The following is a 14,926-nucleotide window of genomic DNA, read 5'->3' on the forward strand; positions in this document are numbered from 1 at the left end:
CAACTTGCTCTCTGCTGCAGCTGTAAAGTCACAACAGAATTGCCTGACTATGTGTCAGCTAAATCAGAGATCAAAATGCAAAACATAGCACTTGGGGACATTACAGGTATTAAAGACACTTTCTGAAGGGTTCAGAGTCCATAAAATAATGAATATATTTACTAGCATCATCTATGAGAAATCTAGAATTCTTCCAATATTTTGAGTGCTTTGTGTAGTCTTCAAACAAGTACTCTAAAATTTCAAATGAGAAACTTCTCTATTCATGAATTATGCATGCATGAATAAACTGAAAATATAATTAATTTGGTACCCTCTTTTAAAACTGATCTTCCCAAATGAGCAAATTAGATGCAGTCTTATTTTAATTAACACACCCAGTGGACAGTGCTTACCCAAAATGTGAAATGGGGTTGCAGCATTTTGTATTACTACTTTGTCAAACACCAACAATGAGCTTGGTGCTGTACAATACAAGAAATAAAGGCACTTCCTGCCCCAAGTAGCTTCAGTTTAGCATGCCATGCCATGTGTAAGATCACTGGATCAGGGACCATGTCATCTTGTGTGTTTGTATAGCACCTAACATATATGACTTTCCATGGCCAAAAAGCATAAGAATGATAAGCTTCCCATTTTAAAGATACATTACCACAAAAAGCTGAAACCTCTATTACTTCAATGCAATAGAGTCTTGTATACTGTACCTCTGAGCTTTACAATTTATAGCCCTGTGACATAATGGTTAGGCAAATGGACTGTGTGACTCACTGTGTAGCCTTAAAGAAATACAGTAACTCCCCACTTCACATCCTCTTGCTTAAAGTTGTTTCGATGTTGCGTCCCTGTTCCATTACAAAATATGCTGGTTTAAAGTTGTGCAATGCTCCGCTATAACGTCGTTTGGCCGCCTGCTTTGTCCACGGCTGGCAGCCCCCCTATAAGCTCCCCTACGCCGCCCCCTCCTAGCGCCTCCCGCCCGCTGACTGACTGTGCAGGTCAGCGCCTTCCCCCTGCTCCCCCCCGCCTCCTGCCTGCGGCAATCAGCTGTCTTGAGGCATTCAGTAGGCTGAGGGGAGGGTCGCTCCTCCCCCCCAGCCTCCTGAACGCCTCAAGACAGCTGATTGCCGCGGGCAGGAGGCGGGGGGATCAGGGGAAAGGGACTGATCTGCGGGGTGCGCCGGCAGGTGGGAGGTGGTGGTGGGGGGCGCATATGGGAGCAGATAGGGGGCCTGCCAGCCTGTTTATACATTTTAAACAAGCAATTTAATTCAGGTATTATAGTGCCTTTTGTCTGGCAAAAAAATATATATATATTTCCCTGGAACCTAACCCCCCCTATTTACATTAATTCTTATGGGGAAATTGGATTCGCTTAACATCATTTCGCTTAAAGTCACATTTTTCAGAAACATAGCTATAATGTTAAGAGAGGAGTTACTGTATTAACCTCTCTGGCTCTACTTCCTTCTCTGTAAAATGGGAACAACAATACTTTCCTTACCTGCCTCACAGGGGTGTTTTAAAGATTAATGGTTGCTAAATACTGAGGACATGTAAAGTGCTAATCTGGGTATCATTATTATTACAAAAATGTTTAAATCTAGCCCAGGGTGAACCTAACTATTGGATGAAAAATGACCATGTTTTCCTAAATGGTCTACAAACTACCATACACCCTTTCCATTACTGGAGCTGCAGTGGGAGACCAATGTTCATAAATGGCACATGAACAGAGAAGTTTCATCACACTTATACCTGAATTAGCTAACCTTCTGGCCTGAGCTCTTGGTCTGGTGTTATAGCTGTTTTAAACAAACTCCAAATATAAAATATTATGCAGAAACATTTTGCAATTTTAATTTAAGCATTTCATCCACTCCCAAAATAGCATGTGGCCACAAGTGCTTAGCAGGAAGTGGTGACAATCTGTTGCTTCCTGTTATCTTTATCCACAGAAAAGATAACTTGTTATATATTAGGTGAGGCATGCATATAATTTCATCTAGTGGTGCTTCCTACAGAAGTACTCTATATAATATGAATGAAACGTATTACATCTTAAAAGGTATGTAGAGAACATATAATATGTAAACCAGGATGATTCAATCACATTAAACAAGGATATCTAATCAGACTGACTGACAAGACTGAAAGACTGGGCATAAATTCTCAGTGTGTCACAGACTTGGCTGCTGTTAGGAAATTAATTCTGATCCATCAAAACACGTTTCCCATAGAAGCAGATGCTGTGCTATATACTGATAAATGATGAGTACCTAATGAAGTATTATTAAGCATATTCCTTTTTTCATGTCATTTTATGCTTTCATGTAATGGGGATCTAATTACAAAGTCTTTGCAGTACACTGAATTTTGTCTATGGGTTTTATACACATTTGTACAGATAAGAGAAAAATCTGCTATATTGTATAGGGTACATTTAACATATAGCTTTGCATTTCTATGATCCTCAGCTTCATGCCAGCTTACATGATTAATTCTTATAAAAGCTCTTACTAATTTTGATTTTATTGATTTACATACCGCCTATTACCATGGGAGCTTTGTTTCCATTTATCATGTTAATGCCTTTTTATTAGCTCTGCCCTTTTGCAGAGAACCTATTACTATAAATAGAAAGAGGGCTAAAGTCTTACTGTACTGTCTGTAGATTTAAAAAAACATTTCCTACCATTGTTACCACCGGTTCAACTTCAGCCATGGGAACGCTAGTGTAGAAAGAACTCTAGATAGTCACCAGCATTTTAAAGGACCATGCTGTGCAACCCTGTTTTTTTGTAAACCTGTTCTGAATCTGCGATACCATACACTTTTGGAACCACTAGCTCTTAGGAGAATCAAAATAAATAAGCTCAACAGAATCTTCCCAGCTGAGATAGAAGCCACAGAACCAGTATCTCCTGTAGGTGGTAGATAGATTTTTTCATAGGTTGAGCTGATCCTATCAAAGACACCGTGGGAAGAATTCCCACATCTGGACAATATCCAGTACCTACTGGTTTTAAGTAGTTGCTAAGCATCTAGAACAAAGGACTGGAGTCCAGTGCCTATGGACATGTCATTCTTGGACAGGATGGACTTGAAGTTATCTACTGTAACTGTTCCTGGAGAAGGAGCTAGATCTGATAGAGAAGTTCCATCTAATCAAAGACATGAAGCCTAGATATGTCCAATCTTCATCTGAAGAAGCAGAGAAATTTGGCTCAAGAAATTTGCAAACCTGAAAGGTCTACCTGCTCCTACAGAACTGTCTACATTCCCCTTGTGACTTTTTGGAGGTGAGCAGGGAATCTGTTCTTTTCCCACCATTTCAACAACTGCCTTAACCAGAGGCTTTCTTCCACAGCAGATAGGTGCAGCCATTAACTGCTTGGCTTGAGAGTCGGCCTTCCATGACTTGAACCTAAGCAGAAAATCTAGCTGCAAACTGGAAAAGACAGAGGCTTCAGAAACAAAGGGCACAAAGAGTGATATTTTCTGCAAAATGGATGTGGACCTTCTGTGCAAGTTTATCTATACATGAGAAATTGGCTCTTGTGAGGCATATTGCTGGTGTGAAAGCAGTAAGTTACAGTGCTTTCATATATTTTGACATTAAGAAATGCATTCTTGCATCCCCTAGGTTTTTGGCTAGAAATGTCCGGCAGAAGGGACTATCACATCTTTCATTAGAAAGGTAAGAACAGCACCTCTCAACCCCAACCCCTGGTTAGTAAAAGAGAGAGACCACTTGATTAGCTTTCAAGCACTGACTAGAACCTCTGGGTTTCCCTACTAACTGAGCAATATCACACAGCCTCTAGGTCTGCTTGAAGTGTTGAATATAAAGGGATACAAAGTCCCTTTTCTGAACCTGAAGAGAAATACTATCTAGCCATTCAGCTGCTTTCCTTTGTTTTCTTACCCCTTTTCCTTTCAGTTGCTCTTGCTCGGGTTGAAGATCCAGGCTGCTGATCTATTTTTAAATCATGAACTCCAAATATTAATGAGGCTATGGATGGAGGCTATGGATATCATCCCCTGAACAGTCATGCTTAAATTCAGAAAATGCTCCTTTCTTAAAATCCAAAGTATATCTGCTGGAGAATGAGGAACTTGCTTTCCTATTGGTTTTGAGAGGAAATTTCAAAGGAATCTAAGGAAGTTTATAGATTCCAAGGCTAGAACAGATCACTGTGATCATCTAGCCTCCTGTCTAAAATGTCATAGAACTTACCCAGAATAATTCCTAGAGCTCATTTTATAGAAAACCATCCAATCTTAATTTAAAAATTGTCAGTGATGGAGAATCCACCATGACTATTGGTAACATGTCCCAGTGGTTAATTATACTCACTGTTAAAAATGAACACTCCATTTCTAGATGACATTTGTCTAGCTTCAACTTACAGACACTGAATCATGTTAAATGTTTCTCTGCCAGAATGAGTGAAGAACCCATTTTAAAATATTTGTTCCCCATGTCGCTACTTATAGACTGTAATGAAGTCACCCCTTAACCTTCTCTTTGTTAACCTAAATAAATTGAGCTCCCTGAGCCTCTCAGGCATGTTTTCTAATCTTTTAATAGTTTTCATGGCTCTTCTCTGAACCCTCTCCAATCGATCAACATCCTTGATAGGACTCCAACTCCATTGAAAGGCAATAAATTAATAAATAAAGCCTAATTACAATTTTATAGAATTTGAGGAATTTTCAAAACTCTTGGATTATGGACTTGAACTATAGAACCATTTGCTCTTTCCTTTTTGTAACACTGGGAACTTGTCAAATTCCTCAGCTTCTGCTAAAGTTGAGGAAGATGAACCTGAGGATAAAGGGACGGCATCAATCCTCCTCTTCTTATATTGGATTTATTTCCTTTATTATGTTGAGAGGAGAATCTGATCTGAATCACTAAAACAGAGTCACTTTTTGTTCACCTGAACCAAATGTTCATACAAATCACTGAGGATATTGCTGTTTTTCTGAGGCTCAGGGATAGGAGGCTGGAGATTTCCATCTGTCTGTGGCACACCAATTCCATCTTGATGAGGAACTAAGCAAATACAAACAGATTCTCTGCTTATGGATTGCACATGGGTTGCTATGGGGGAGGCATTACAGAGTGGGCAGCTGGTCCCATGTCGGCTAGGAGATTTATTAAGAGGTGGGGGAAGCAGAGGAAGAGAAAGGAAAATATTGCCACTGGCAGGAGTCCTGCCTGTTTCTACAACAAACCTGGTGAGGTTCAAAGTTCTAGTGGAAGGTTGGAATGCTAGCGGAGAAGAGTAATGGAGGGAGCATCACTGATCCTAGGAGCTGCAGGCTGCTGAAGGGCAGTTATTCTGAAGCAGCAGGGAAGCAGGTGCAGTAGCAGCAATCTGAAGCAGACTGCTGAGGCCTCTGGAATAATTGCTGCCTTATCTGAGCTGTTTTCCCACCTGAGTGGGGAAGTTGGGGGATGGGAGGACCTCAGATTCATCCTCCCATTGATCAGGATCTAGTCTAATCTCTGGCTGCTATGGAGATAGATGCACAAAGAAGGAATTTGCTGGAGGAATGAAGAGACCTCAGGAGACATCCTGCCTGCCAGCTAGCTCTATCTTGATCTTCTATAGCTGCTTTCCTCTGCAGAGCTCAGAGCACTTCACCAAAGAAGTATCATTATCCCCATTTTACAGTGGGGAAAACTGAAGCACAGCGCAACTTGCTCACAGTCATCCAGGAGGACAGCAGCAGAGCTGGGAATAGAAGCCAGGTCTAGTGAGACACAGTTCAGAGCTTTATCAACTATGGCACAAGTCTGGGCCAGAATCCGTGCCTTAAACCACTAGGAAGAAGCCAAGTGTGTATCTAGTGTACACATGAATTTTACATACTTTAGGAAAAGGTGACATACTATACAACAAAGCACCAGCCGGGAGCTTTGGCTAGCCAACTGCAATTGCAGAGATTTTCTGCAGAAAACTATGAGACCATGTAAGTAAACAGAAAGGAAAGATTTATAAAATTCACCTAAAACTTCTGCATCATTTCTAAGCATTAATTGAACCAGGCTTCAGCACCAGCCACAACTCCTCATATACATCCCTGGTACAATGCTATTGATTTCTTTGGCACTACATCATTGATGAATTTGGACGCATGGGATCATAGAAGATATGGGTTGGAAGAGACCTCAGGAGGTCATCTAGTCCAACTCCCTGCTCAAAGAGGACCAACCCCAACTAGTATCAAATATCAGAGTTAAGAGTAAACTTGAATGTAAATTACAATCCAGAACAGATGATTTCAGTCACTCATTCTGATGTGGCAAAGGTTTCCAGGGCCAATGAAATGAGTACATTTTGCATCTGGCACATGCCAGAGTTATAAGTGACTGGCAGAATGCTGCTGTGAGCAAAATGTGTTTCAGTACCGCGCCTTTAGCGGTGGGAATTACACAGTTCTCATTAAGATGAGAGAAATAAAGAGCTGAGCAGTAATAAAAGGAGCAAACAGGAAAATAAAGCAGTGTATGACCCATATTATAATTAAAAAAAGGTACATTTAATGGATATTCTCAGACAGCTCCTGCCCCTGCTTAACTCAATGGAAGCTTTGTCACAGATTTCACTCAAAGCTGTTCCAGCCCAATGTGTATACTGTAGCAGCAAGCAGTTATTGATAGGAATCTATGTATTTCTTATAGCTATTCAGAAAGAGACTCAATTTTCATGTGAATGCATAAAGTAAATTGTTAACTCATGCCTGATCTTGCTATTGGATACTCAGTGTATATCCATGGTAATAGACTAATTTACCAATTTAAAGGTGCAAGATCAGGCTCAGAAGGGTAAAGAAGTTGTAATTAGGACAAATACCAGTCCATGAGAATGGGCTGTGCAACCTGTGTGTGTTACAAGTAATAGAGAAATAAGAGTGAGCATGACAAGGAAGATATTTAGATACTTCTTCACAATGTGCAACAAGACAGCCATTGGGGAGGTAACAAATTACTGGAGTAACTATCCCTCCAAAGGTACTTTTCATAAATAGTATATAGATTTAGATCCCATTTCTTCCATCGTTACTCACACTGTGGAGTACTTTTTTTCTGGGAATCACCCCAGTGAAATCAATGGGACTATTTCCATAACAACATGCTAGTCAACATGATTAAAGGAGACAAAAGTGAGTCTTTAGAGAGGAAGGATGTTCTTGTGGTTAAGACTGAACTGGAAATCAGGAGATCTGGCTTCTGTTTCTGACTGTGCCACCACCTCATTATGTGAAAGTAGGCATGTTGCTTACCTTTTGCCTCAGTTTCCCCACCTGTAAAATTGGAAGGATACCACCTCGTGAGACTAAAGATATTAGTGTTCAGGTGACATTCAGATACTATGATGCTTAGCTCCATAGAAAAGCTTATAAATATGGGAATGTAAAACACAGCATGTATGCAAATGGAATTTAAAAATAAATTCCTAGTCTCACAATATATCACTTACTAGAAGCCCCAGATGTGGAAGGTTTGGGTACCTTGTGGGGTCTAAGTATCAGATTTGAAATATCTTGATGCCCTGGAATCATAGGCTCTTCATTCAAATTTGTAGGAGCACAAAGTGAGTGGATTCCACTGTAGCAGGGAAAACATCCCAACCTTCCCTCAGTTTGGAGTAATTTGAATAAGAGGCTTCTGAAAATCCCCAAAAGCTCCCTTTAGAATATGACTAGTACAGGTCATTGCAAGTGCGTCTTTCATATACCATCTTAAAAACAGAAGCCCTCTCTGCAGTGAATGGCCCTTAAGGAGTTCAAGATATTTTTTCGTAAGGTAGTGGTTTGCTCAGATGTCCCTGGCCAAAAATTTCCCTTCTCCACACTATTGTGCAGCATGCAGGCTCCCTTCCTCTAATCTACATGTAACTGAATTTCAATCAGGAAACGACTCGTGTGTGTACTGCATATTCTGTATAAGGCCAGATCCTCAGCTGGTGTAAGTCTGCAGAGTTCCATTGAAGTCATTAACAGGGACTACAATTAGTGACTTCAGTGGAGCTACACCCATTTATACTACATGAGGATCTGGCCCATAGTCTGGAAAGTGCTTTAGGATATAAAAAATTAGTTTTATTATTAGTTTAACAGGCACCACCTGTAGAAGGAAAATAGCTCCCCCTAGGCACCCCACACCCTCCCTCAGCCTGATATGCAAAGGTACATCTCAGATTTTTAAGTGCTATTCTAGTCTGTTCAGGTTCTTGCACTGCCCTCAGCACTGTTGTATCTGAGCACCTTCCCGTAATAGGTTAAGCAACATGACTAACCTCTGTCACATGGGTCTTATTCCTTCTCTTATCTTCCCCACAGGGAGTAAATTGTGTGTACAGAGAATTGTTTTGTTTCGTTGGTGGGATCTGGGGGGAAAAGGAGGAGTGTTGACATCATACTTCTATGGGCAGGTAAGGTTCTCCCTTCTACAGGTAGGGAATGTTTGACAACCCGAATATGGCAGGACTGGGCCCATATGTTACATCGGTTTACAAGCTTCATAAAAAATATGTACCTGTAAAAATGACACAGTTGCCTCTTACGAAGAGTAGAGATTTGAGATGAACCTTCCCTGAACTGAACTGTAAAGTCCATCACATCATACCTCTTTTGTAATGCCTATAAGAAATCAGGCAACTACAGCTGGCCAGGGAGACAATATTTATTTTAAAAAGCAAAAAACAAAAAAAAAACCCATTCAGATGATTCAGAACTATCCAACTGTGCACACAGGGCATGCTCCAAAGCCACTTAAGTCAGAGGGGACTCTTTCCATTGGTTTCAATACATGTTGGATCAGGCCCTCAGCAATCCTCTATAACTGCATGACCTTCTTACTGTTCCTTTCACCTCACCCCTTTCCCTCCTAGTGTGTGTTATCCTCTGCTGTGTACAGTCTAATTAGATTGTAAACTCTTTGCAAAAGGGACCTTGTAACCCAGCGTGTTCATACAGCACTAATACAATGAGGCCCACAATTCTGACTGAGGTCTGAAAGTGCTACCACAATATGAACATCAAATAATAAAAGAAAGAGCTGGTCACTGTAAAAATAATTTGTGGTTTCCTGCTAGGGGGAAGAAAACCCCACAACCATAAAGGTAACCAAATGAAGAACTGATGTACTGAAAAACGGTTTAGTATTTAATTAAGAGGACACAAGATAGAAGGCATTATAGATACTGTTAAGCAGTTCAGAGTTAGACTTCTGATGGAGTTGGGAACACTTAATGCACAAATAAGATCAATATTGCCCTTTGTGCACTTCTTCCCTCCCCCTACTTAATTAAAGAGAAACCTCCATGTCAGCCAAAGTTTAAAAGCACATTCACTTTTAAACATCTGTAGCTACTCTCTTCTGTATGTCACTTATTTCTGAGACAGTCAATAGGAACATTCTGTGTGAAACTAGCACACTATGAAGACTACCTCTCCTCTGAAAAATCACAACAGATTGCTACTTGACATTACACTGAGAAATCTAACTTCACCATGCACAGGCACAGCAACAGGCCATCTCTTCCTTCAGAACACATTCCCTTTCTCCCCTGTTTTGCCTATGATAGTAGGAGTTTCGCGAGGGAATGGAAAACTCACAGGCAAGCTTTCCATTAAGTTTGAAAAGTTTCTTTCAGAAACAGCTTTTTGATTTCTACCCACAGAGACAGTCATCCACCAGCTTGTAAACTTTCTGAAATACTTAGGGGTTAGATAGTCCCATGCATGGCTGAAATGTAAGACACCTCATCCCTTACCATTCTGAGCCCTCCCAGGTTGTAAGAGGTCTGACCATAGCATGAAGAACAGGTGCTACTTGGCTGATACTTCCCCTTGCAGACAACTGGGTGGAGAGGGGAGCAGGGGAGTGAGGAGCCCTGACTCTGTGCCCACCAGCCAAAGAGTAGCTTCCTATCACACGGGGGGAAGAAGCTGCTCCACAAAATGGGTGAAGCAACTTATTCTCCTCCCTAGAGCATGCAGGGAGTAAGGGAAGAATTAGAGTGTTTCAGATCACAATTCATTCATTGGTCTGCTAACTGGGGTGGTGCAGACATGAGCCACCCTTTATATGGGGCAGACTGGAAAGTCACAATATAGCACTAGGGAAACAGAGGTATAAGAAATGCTTCTTTTGCAAAGCTAGCCTGGCATATTTTAGGAAGCAAGAAAACAGGGTGTGTCCAGACAAGTCTCATCACACATTTTATGGGTTTTGGATCAGACTCCAAATGATGTAGAGAAAGGAATAATAAATAAATAAATAAATAAAATAGCAACCTAAATGGACGTTTACACAATTGCATGTCTATAGCCTTAATCACTTCCTAACCACAGGCAGTTAATAGTTGACTTATGACCTGAAATATAAGGGTTGATAGTCCTTTTGTATTATATTCTTAAGGCATAGGCATACTATAGACATGGATATGATAAGTGTATAGATAGATAGATGATAATTCATATAAGGGTTTAATCATTGAACACTACAAAACTCTTTGCCTCTGCAATATCCAGTGATGATGAGTTCCACAGGTTAATTATGGACTGTGTAAAAAAAAAAAAAAGCATCTTTTAATAGGTTTGTTCTTGAATTGTGTGCAAAGCTAAACAGACCAATCTTTTCCATACCATTCATTAATTTACATGTGATAAATATTACAGATACATTAGCTATGTAAAAGCTAGGTTCAGTTTATTATTCTATATCTCCATGTTGCCTCTTATTCACCTCTCTAAACAGAACAGTCCTAACCTTTTCCCTAATTCATCTTTCCTCTGAATTAGAAAATTACGGTACATCTGTTTAGAGAAAGCAAAGAAAAAAATCAAACTATAATTTATACTTTATAAGAGCTCCCTATTGACTCAATTATTAATCCATTTTCTATGTAAGGGATTATGGAAAATGTTGCAGTCTTAAGTCTTTCCCAGACATCACAACATTTTTTTTTAAGTTAAAAAACATGGTAACGAATAGTAAATTCTCAGATCTTGTTTTCACACATTTCACTGAAATCAGACGTATGGAGACAATCAATGAACTATATTAGCACACTTTTTTTTCCCAAGTACTAGCAAAAGCACAGCTGCTACTTCTAATTATATAAAAAAAGTTTCCTTTGATTTTAATGTGTGCCAAATGTATCCAATTTTGTCCTACCTGTGATCTAGTTAAAAACTGGTGCTATAAAATGTTCCACTTTGCATTAGTGTAGCCACAAAACTGTATGGGTCAAATTCTCCAATGAAGTTAGGTCAGGAGATAATTGGGCCCTATAAAGCTAAACTGCTCCCAGCCATGCAGCATAGTGCAATGTATGTCCTCTTCTGTGGCAGGGACCCACAGAGACTTTGGAAGTCTTTTCAGATCCAGAGAGACACAGTGATTTATTGAGTTCTGAGATTTGTTGCAACAACAACTTCTTGGAAAATAAACATAGCAGTGTAAAATGGAACTGGAAAGAGCAGAACACTAAGACTTCAAGGATAAAGAGTATCTAGTATCGTTAGCTATGAGGGAATTTTGAAAACATTTCTCTGTTTTGTTCCCTGTCTTCAATCTTTCTTAGACATCCCAAAAAGTCGATGTTTTTGTTTTTTATTTAAAAGCCACATGGACCACAACAGTCAGACACTCTTTGATGCTTTTCTGAAGGGAATTTTCTAAGGGATCTGGGTAAAGAGATCTTCACAGTGAAAATGAGTCATGAACATTCAGGAAACTTTGTAGCAAAAACGTATGTATATTTAAGTTTTAGTTGGCATTGTTTCCCCCATTTGGCCTGTGTTCTCTGCCCTTTCCTCCACTGAGAAAAATGCATGGGACTGGCATTATCTGCCCAACTTTGCCCCTAACCTGTGCAAGGGTGACTAAGAGGAAAGTTCAACCAGTTCTTAAAGGGGGACACTATCCAAGAATGCGTTCATGTCTCTGAACTATTTGCAGGAAAGTTCATCTGCTGTTGTCCGCATCTATTTAAACTCCATTGCATCCCCCCACCCTCCTTCTCTTTAGCTTAGGGTCTTTAGGTCTCTCCCTTGTCTTGATGTTGGTCTGGGTGCTGGTTAGCCTCTGTCCAGATTTCCAAAGAAGTTTCTTTTAGGTTTTAAAGTGTGTCCAGGCGGGAAAACTTCAGAGTCCCTGTTCCCAAAGGAGCCTGGTGCAAACGCGGGGTGCCTGGAGGGGGGGGGGGGGAAGGGTTAAGGGGACAGTACTGACCGGCAGTGGGCACATCGGGAACCAGCTTGAGGGGGCCGATCTGCCGGATCTGAAACGCCGTCCGCACTTCGTGGCAGCTGGGAGACTTGACTGCAGAGACCCCGCCGCACAGCCCAGTAGCCGCCGCCGCAGCTAGCAGCAAGAACCCGAAACGCTGCCGGCTCAAGACCCCAGGGCTCCTGTCACCGGCCATTTCCACATTCCCCCCGGGGGCAGAGCCAAGCCAGGGACCGCAGCACGCCCCCCGCTAATCAGTGCCCAGGAGCGGGACCGGCCCCTGGGCGAAGTTGCGAGCTGCAGGAGACAGGGGTGCGGGGAGGTCTTAATCCGCTCGGCACGGAGCGCTGCAGCCTCCGAACGCCGGCACCAGCTGAGCTCGCTGACGCGTCCGAACGCCGGCACCAGCTGAGCAGCCTCGCAGGTCGGATCCCCGCGGCCAGCTGAGCTCGCGTTCCTGCCGGGCTGCCTTCAGGGAGGGCGCTGGGCGCTCTTACTGTTGCCGCCTAGCCCCGCTCGCTAGGCAGGGTCTGGGAGGGGAGCAGCCGATCTGCTCATTGGCTTGTGCTATAATTAGACTAAAAAAAAATCTGGAGGGAGTCTCCTTTAAAGCCGCACTGTCTGCAGCTAGTGGGCAAGCTCGCCGCCAGCCCAGCCCGCTCGCTGTGTTAGCCACCGCGGGGAGCCCCCGCTAACCGTGCATAATGGGCCGCTGGGCGACTCGAGGCTGAGCGACACGCCCTGCCCTGCAGTTGGCTCAGGTCTATCAGAAAGCCAGGGTACCCAACCGCGGACCATGGGGAGAGAAAGCACTAGAGAGGAACTCCTGCCCCACTGAAATCCAAGGGAGAGCTGCTGGGCTTCAGTGCGGCTAGGATCCCACTCCCGGGGCTTTCCTGCCTGGGGCCTGGGCAGAATCTGTGCGAAAGGGACGCCACCAAACCCAACAGCAGGAGAAAGGAAACGCACTCAGGCCAGGCTTGTAAAGCCCTCTGTACACGGGGTAGAGTTTCAGATACCACAGGATTAAGGAGCGCTTTGGCAAGGCAGCCTGGACCTGTGTAAGGCATGGGACTTTGAGTAAGGAGAGGGAACCCACGTGTCCTGGCGCTGCCACTGACTTCCTGGGTGGCCCTCAGTCAGCCACTTCAGCGCTTTCTGCCTCAGCTTCCAGAATTACCATAATCGACTTGAAACGTAAAATCTGTGCCAAGCACTCTGACATCCTCAGCTGGAAGGAACTCTGAAAAAAAAAAAAAACCCAAAATATTTAGCATTGTTTATGTATGAGTTTTGCTGGATCCCATGCAAAATGAATGGCACTCAAATAGAAGGACAGGGTCATATAACCATCTAGATAGCTCCACTTAAAACCAGGTCAAAGTCTGACTCCTACTGAGTTCCACTGTAATTTAACCTCAGAGTTCAGGGGGACACAAATCTCTACCTGAACAACAACAACAACAACAAAGGGGGAGGGAGGCGGGGGAGGCTTTCTGGTCTTCAGAGTCACTGGAACTTTTAAAAAAGTTTTGCAAAGTGATACATGGAATAACATCTGACAGTCCCTGTGGTTTATAAAACCCCAGCTACACAGGTATCAGGGACCTTTGAGTAGGATCAATTTACAGCAGGGTTTCCAGAGGGGGGAAATCCATACTAAAAGGGACAAGTTACCCAGGGGAAAGTAATGCCTCGTTCCCAAGGAAAATAGATGTAAAGATGAGGGAGGAAATCATGTTTAATGACATCACTATATTTAAAAACAACAATAAAAACCTAAGCACAGTGCACTGGAAAATCCAGCAGGTTTGCTTGTTTTATATTCCAAAAATCCATATGGAGGACATTGAATTCCAAAGGAGAGCCTCAGGAAACAGTTTATAATAATGACCAATAGACACTATTGTAAACAGGAGTACCTTTAATTGCACACCCAGGAAATCCATACATTTCTCTCTACTGCTAATAGTTCTTGCAATAACTCAGTAGCAATTAAATTCTGTTGCAATTATATAGTTTCTCAAGCAAAACAACACTGAGAATACACTGCAAACCCACTTGGTGCTTTAGATGATTCCTGAAAGCATTAAAAACACATAAGCCAATAAATCTGCCTGCAAATGTATCAAGTGTCAGGAAGGGCTCTGCCTGCTAAAGGTACATATCCATTTATAAATTCTTTATACCAGAGTTTACATGCTGACTGTGTTACCAAAATAAGCAATTTTTCTGTTTGGGGTCTTCATCCCATATTACCTACACAGGCAGAAAACTTCCATTCCCCGTGGGAATTTTGCCAGTGTATCAAATATAGGATTGGTCCTACTGTAGTGAATCCAGAGTAGCTATTGACTTCAGTGGAATTAGATCATTGTAAATATGGAGTAATTGAAATCAGAATCTGGCCCTCTGTGTTTAGAAACTTGCTATTCACCAGACACGCTGAGAAAGATTCTGTGTGTTTCTGAAGAGCTGCACTACCGAAGATGCAGCCCAGGTGCAGTGAGAAAGAGACCCTAGCATAAGTCAGAGAAGCCCTAGCCAAGCATTATAGCTACTTCCTTTCTCACCACCTAGTCTGGGTCTTGTAAGGTGTAAGGCATAGACCCTGTGTTACCCCTTTGCTGCTCCTGGCCCCCATGCCCCACTGGAAAGTATTGGGGCTGT

General features: G+C 42.2%; 1 protein-coding gene across 3 annotated transcripts in view; it reads right to left on the reverse strand.

Moving 5' to 3' along the window:
• Positions 1-13,210, reverse strand: part of LOC117883293 (glypican-5-like) — a 622,483-nt gene extending 609,273 nt beyond the window's left edge. Inside the window, exon 1 of one of the 3 annotated variants that reach the window (XM_034782472.1) lies at positions 12,260-13,210. In XM_034782472.1, coding sequence (XP_034638363.1) covers positions 12,260-12,452 — 193 coding nt within the window. In that variant the 5' untranslated portion in view covers positions 12,453-13,210. The remainder of the gene's footprint in view (positions 1-12,259) is intronic. The other 2 variants (XM_034782470.1, XM_034782471.1) reach the window with 2 other exon arrangements.
• Between the last annotated feature and the right edge of the window lie 1,716 nt (positions 13,211-14,926).

This window comes from Trachemys scripta, chromosome 9 (genome assembly GCF_013100865.1).
Source record: "Trachemys scripta elegans isolate TJP31775 chromosome 9, CAS_Tse_1.0, whole genome shotgun sequence".
NCBI lineage: Eukaryota > Metazoa > Chordata > Testudines > Emydidae > Trachemys > Trachemys scripta.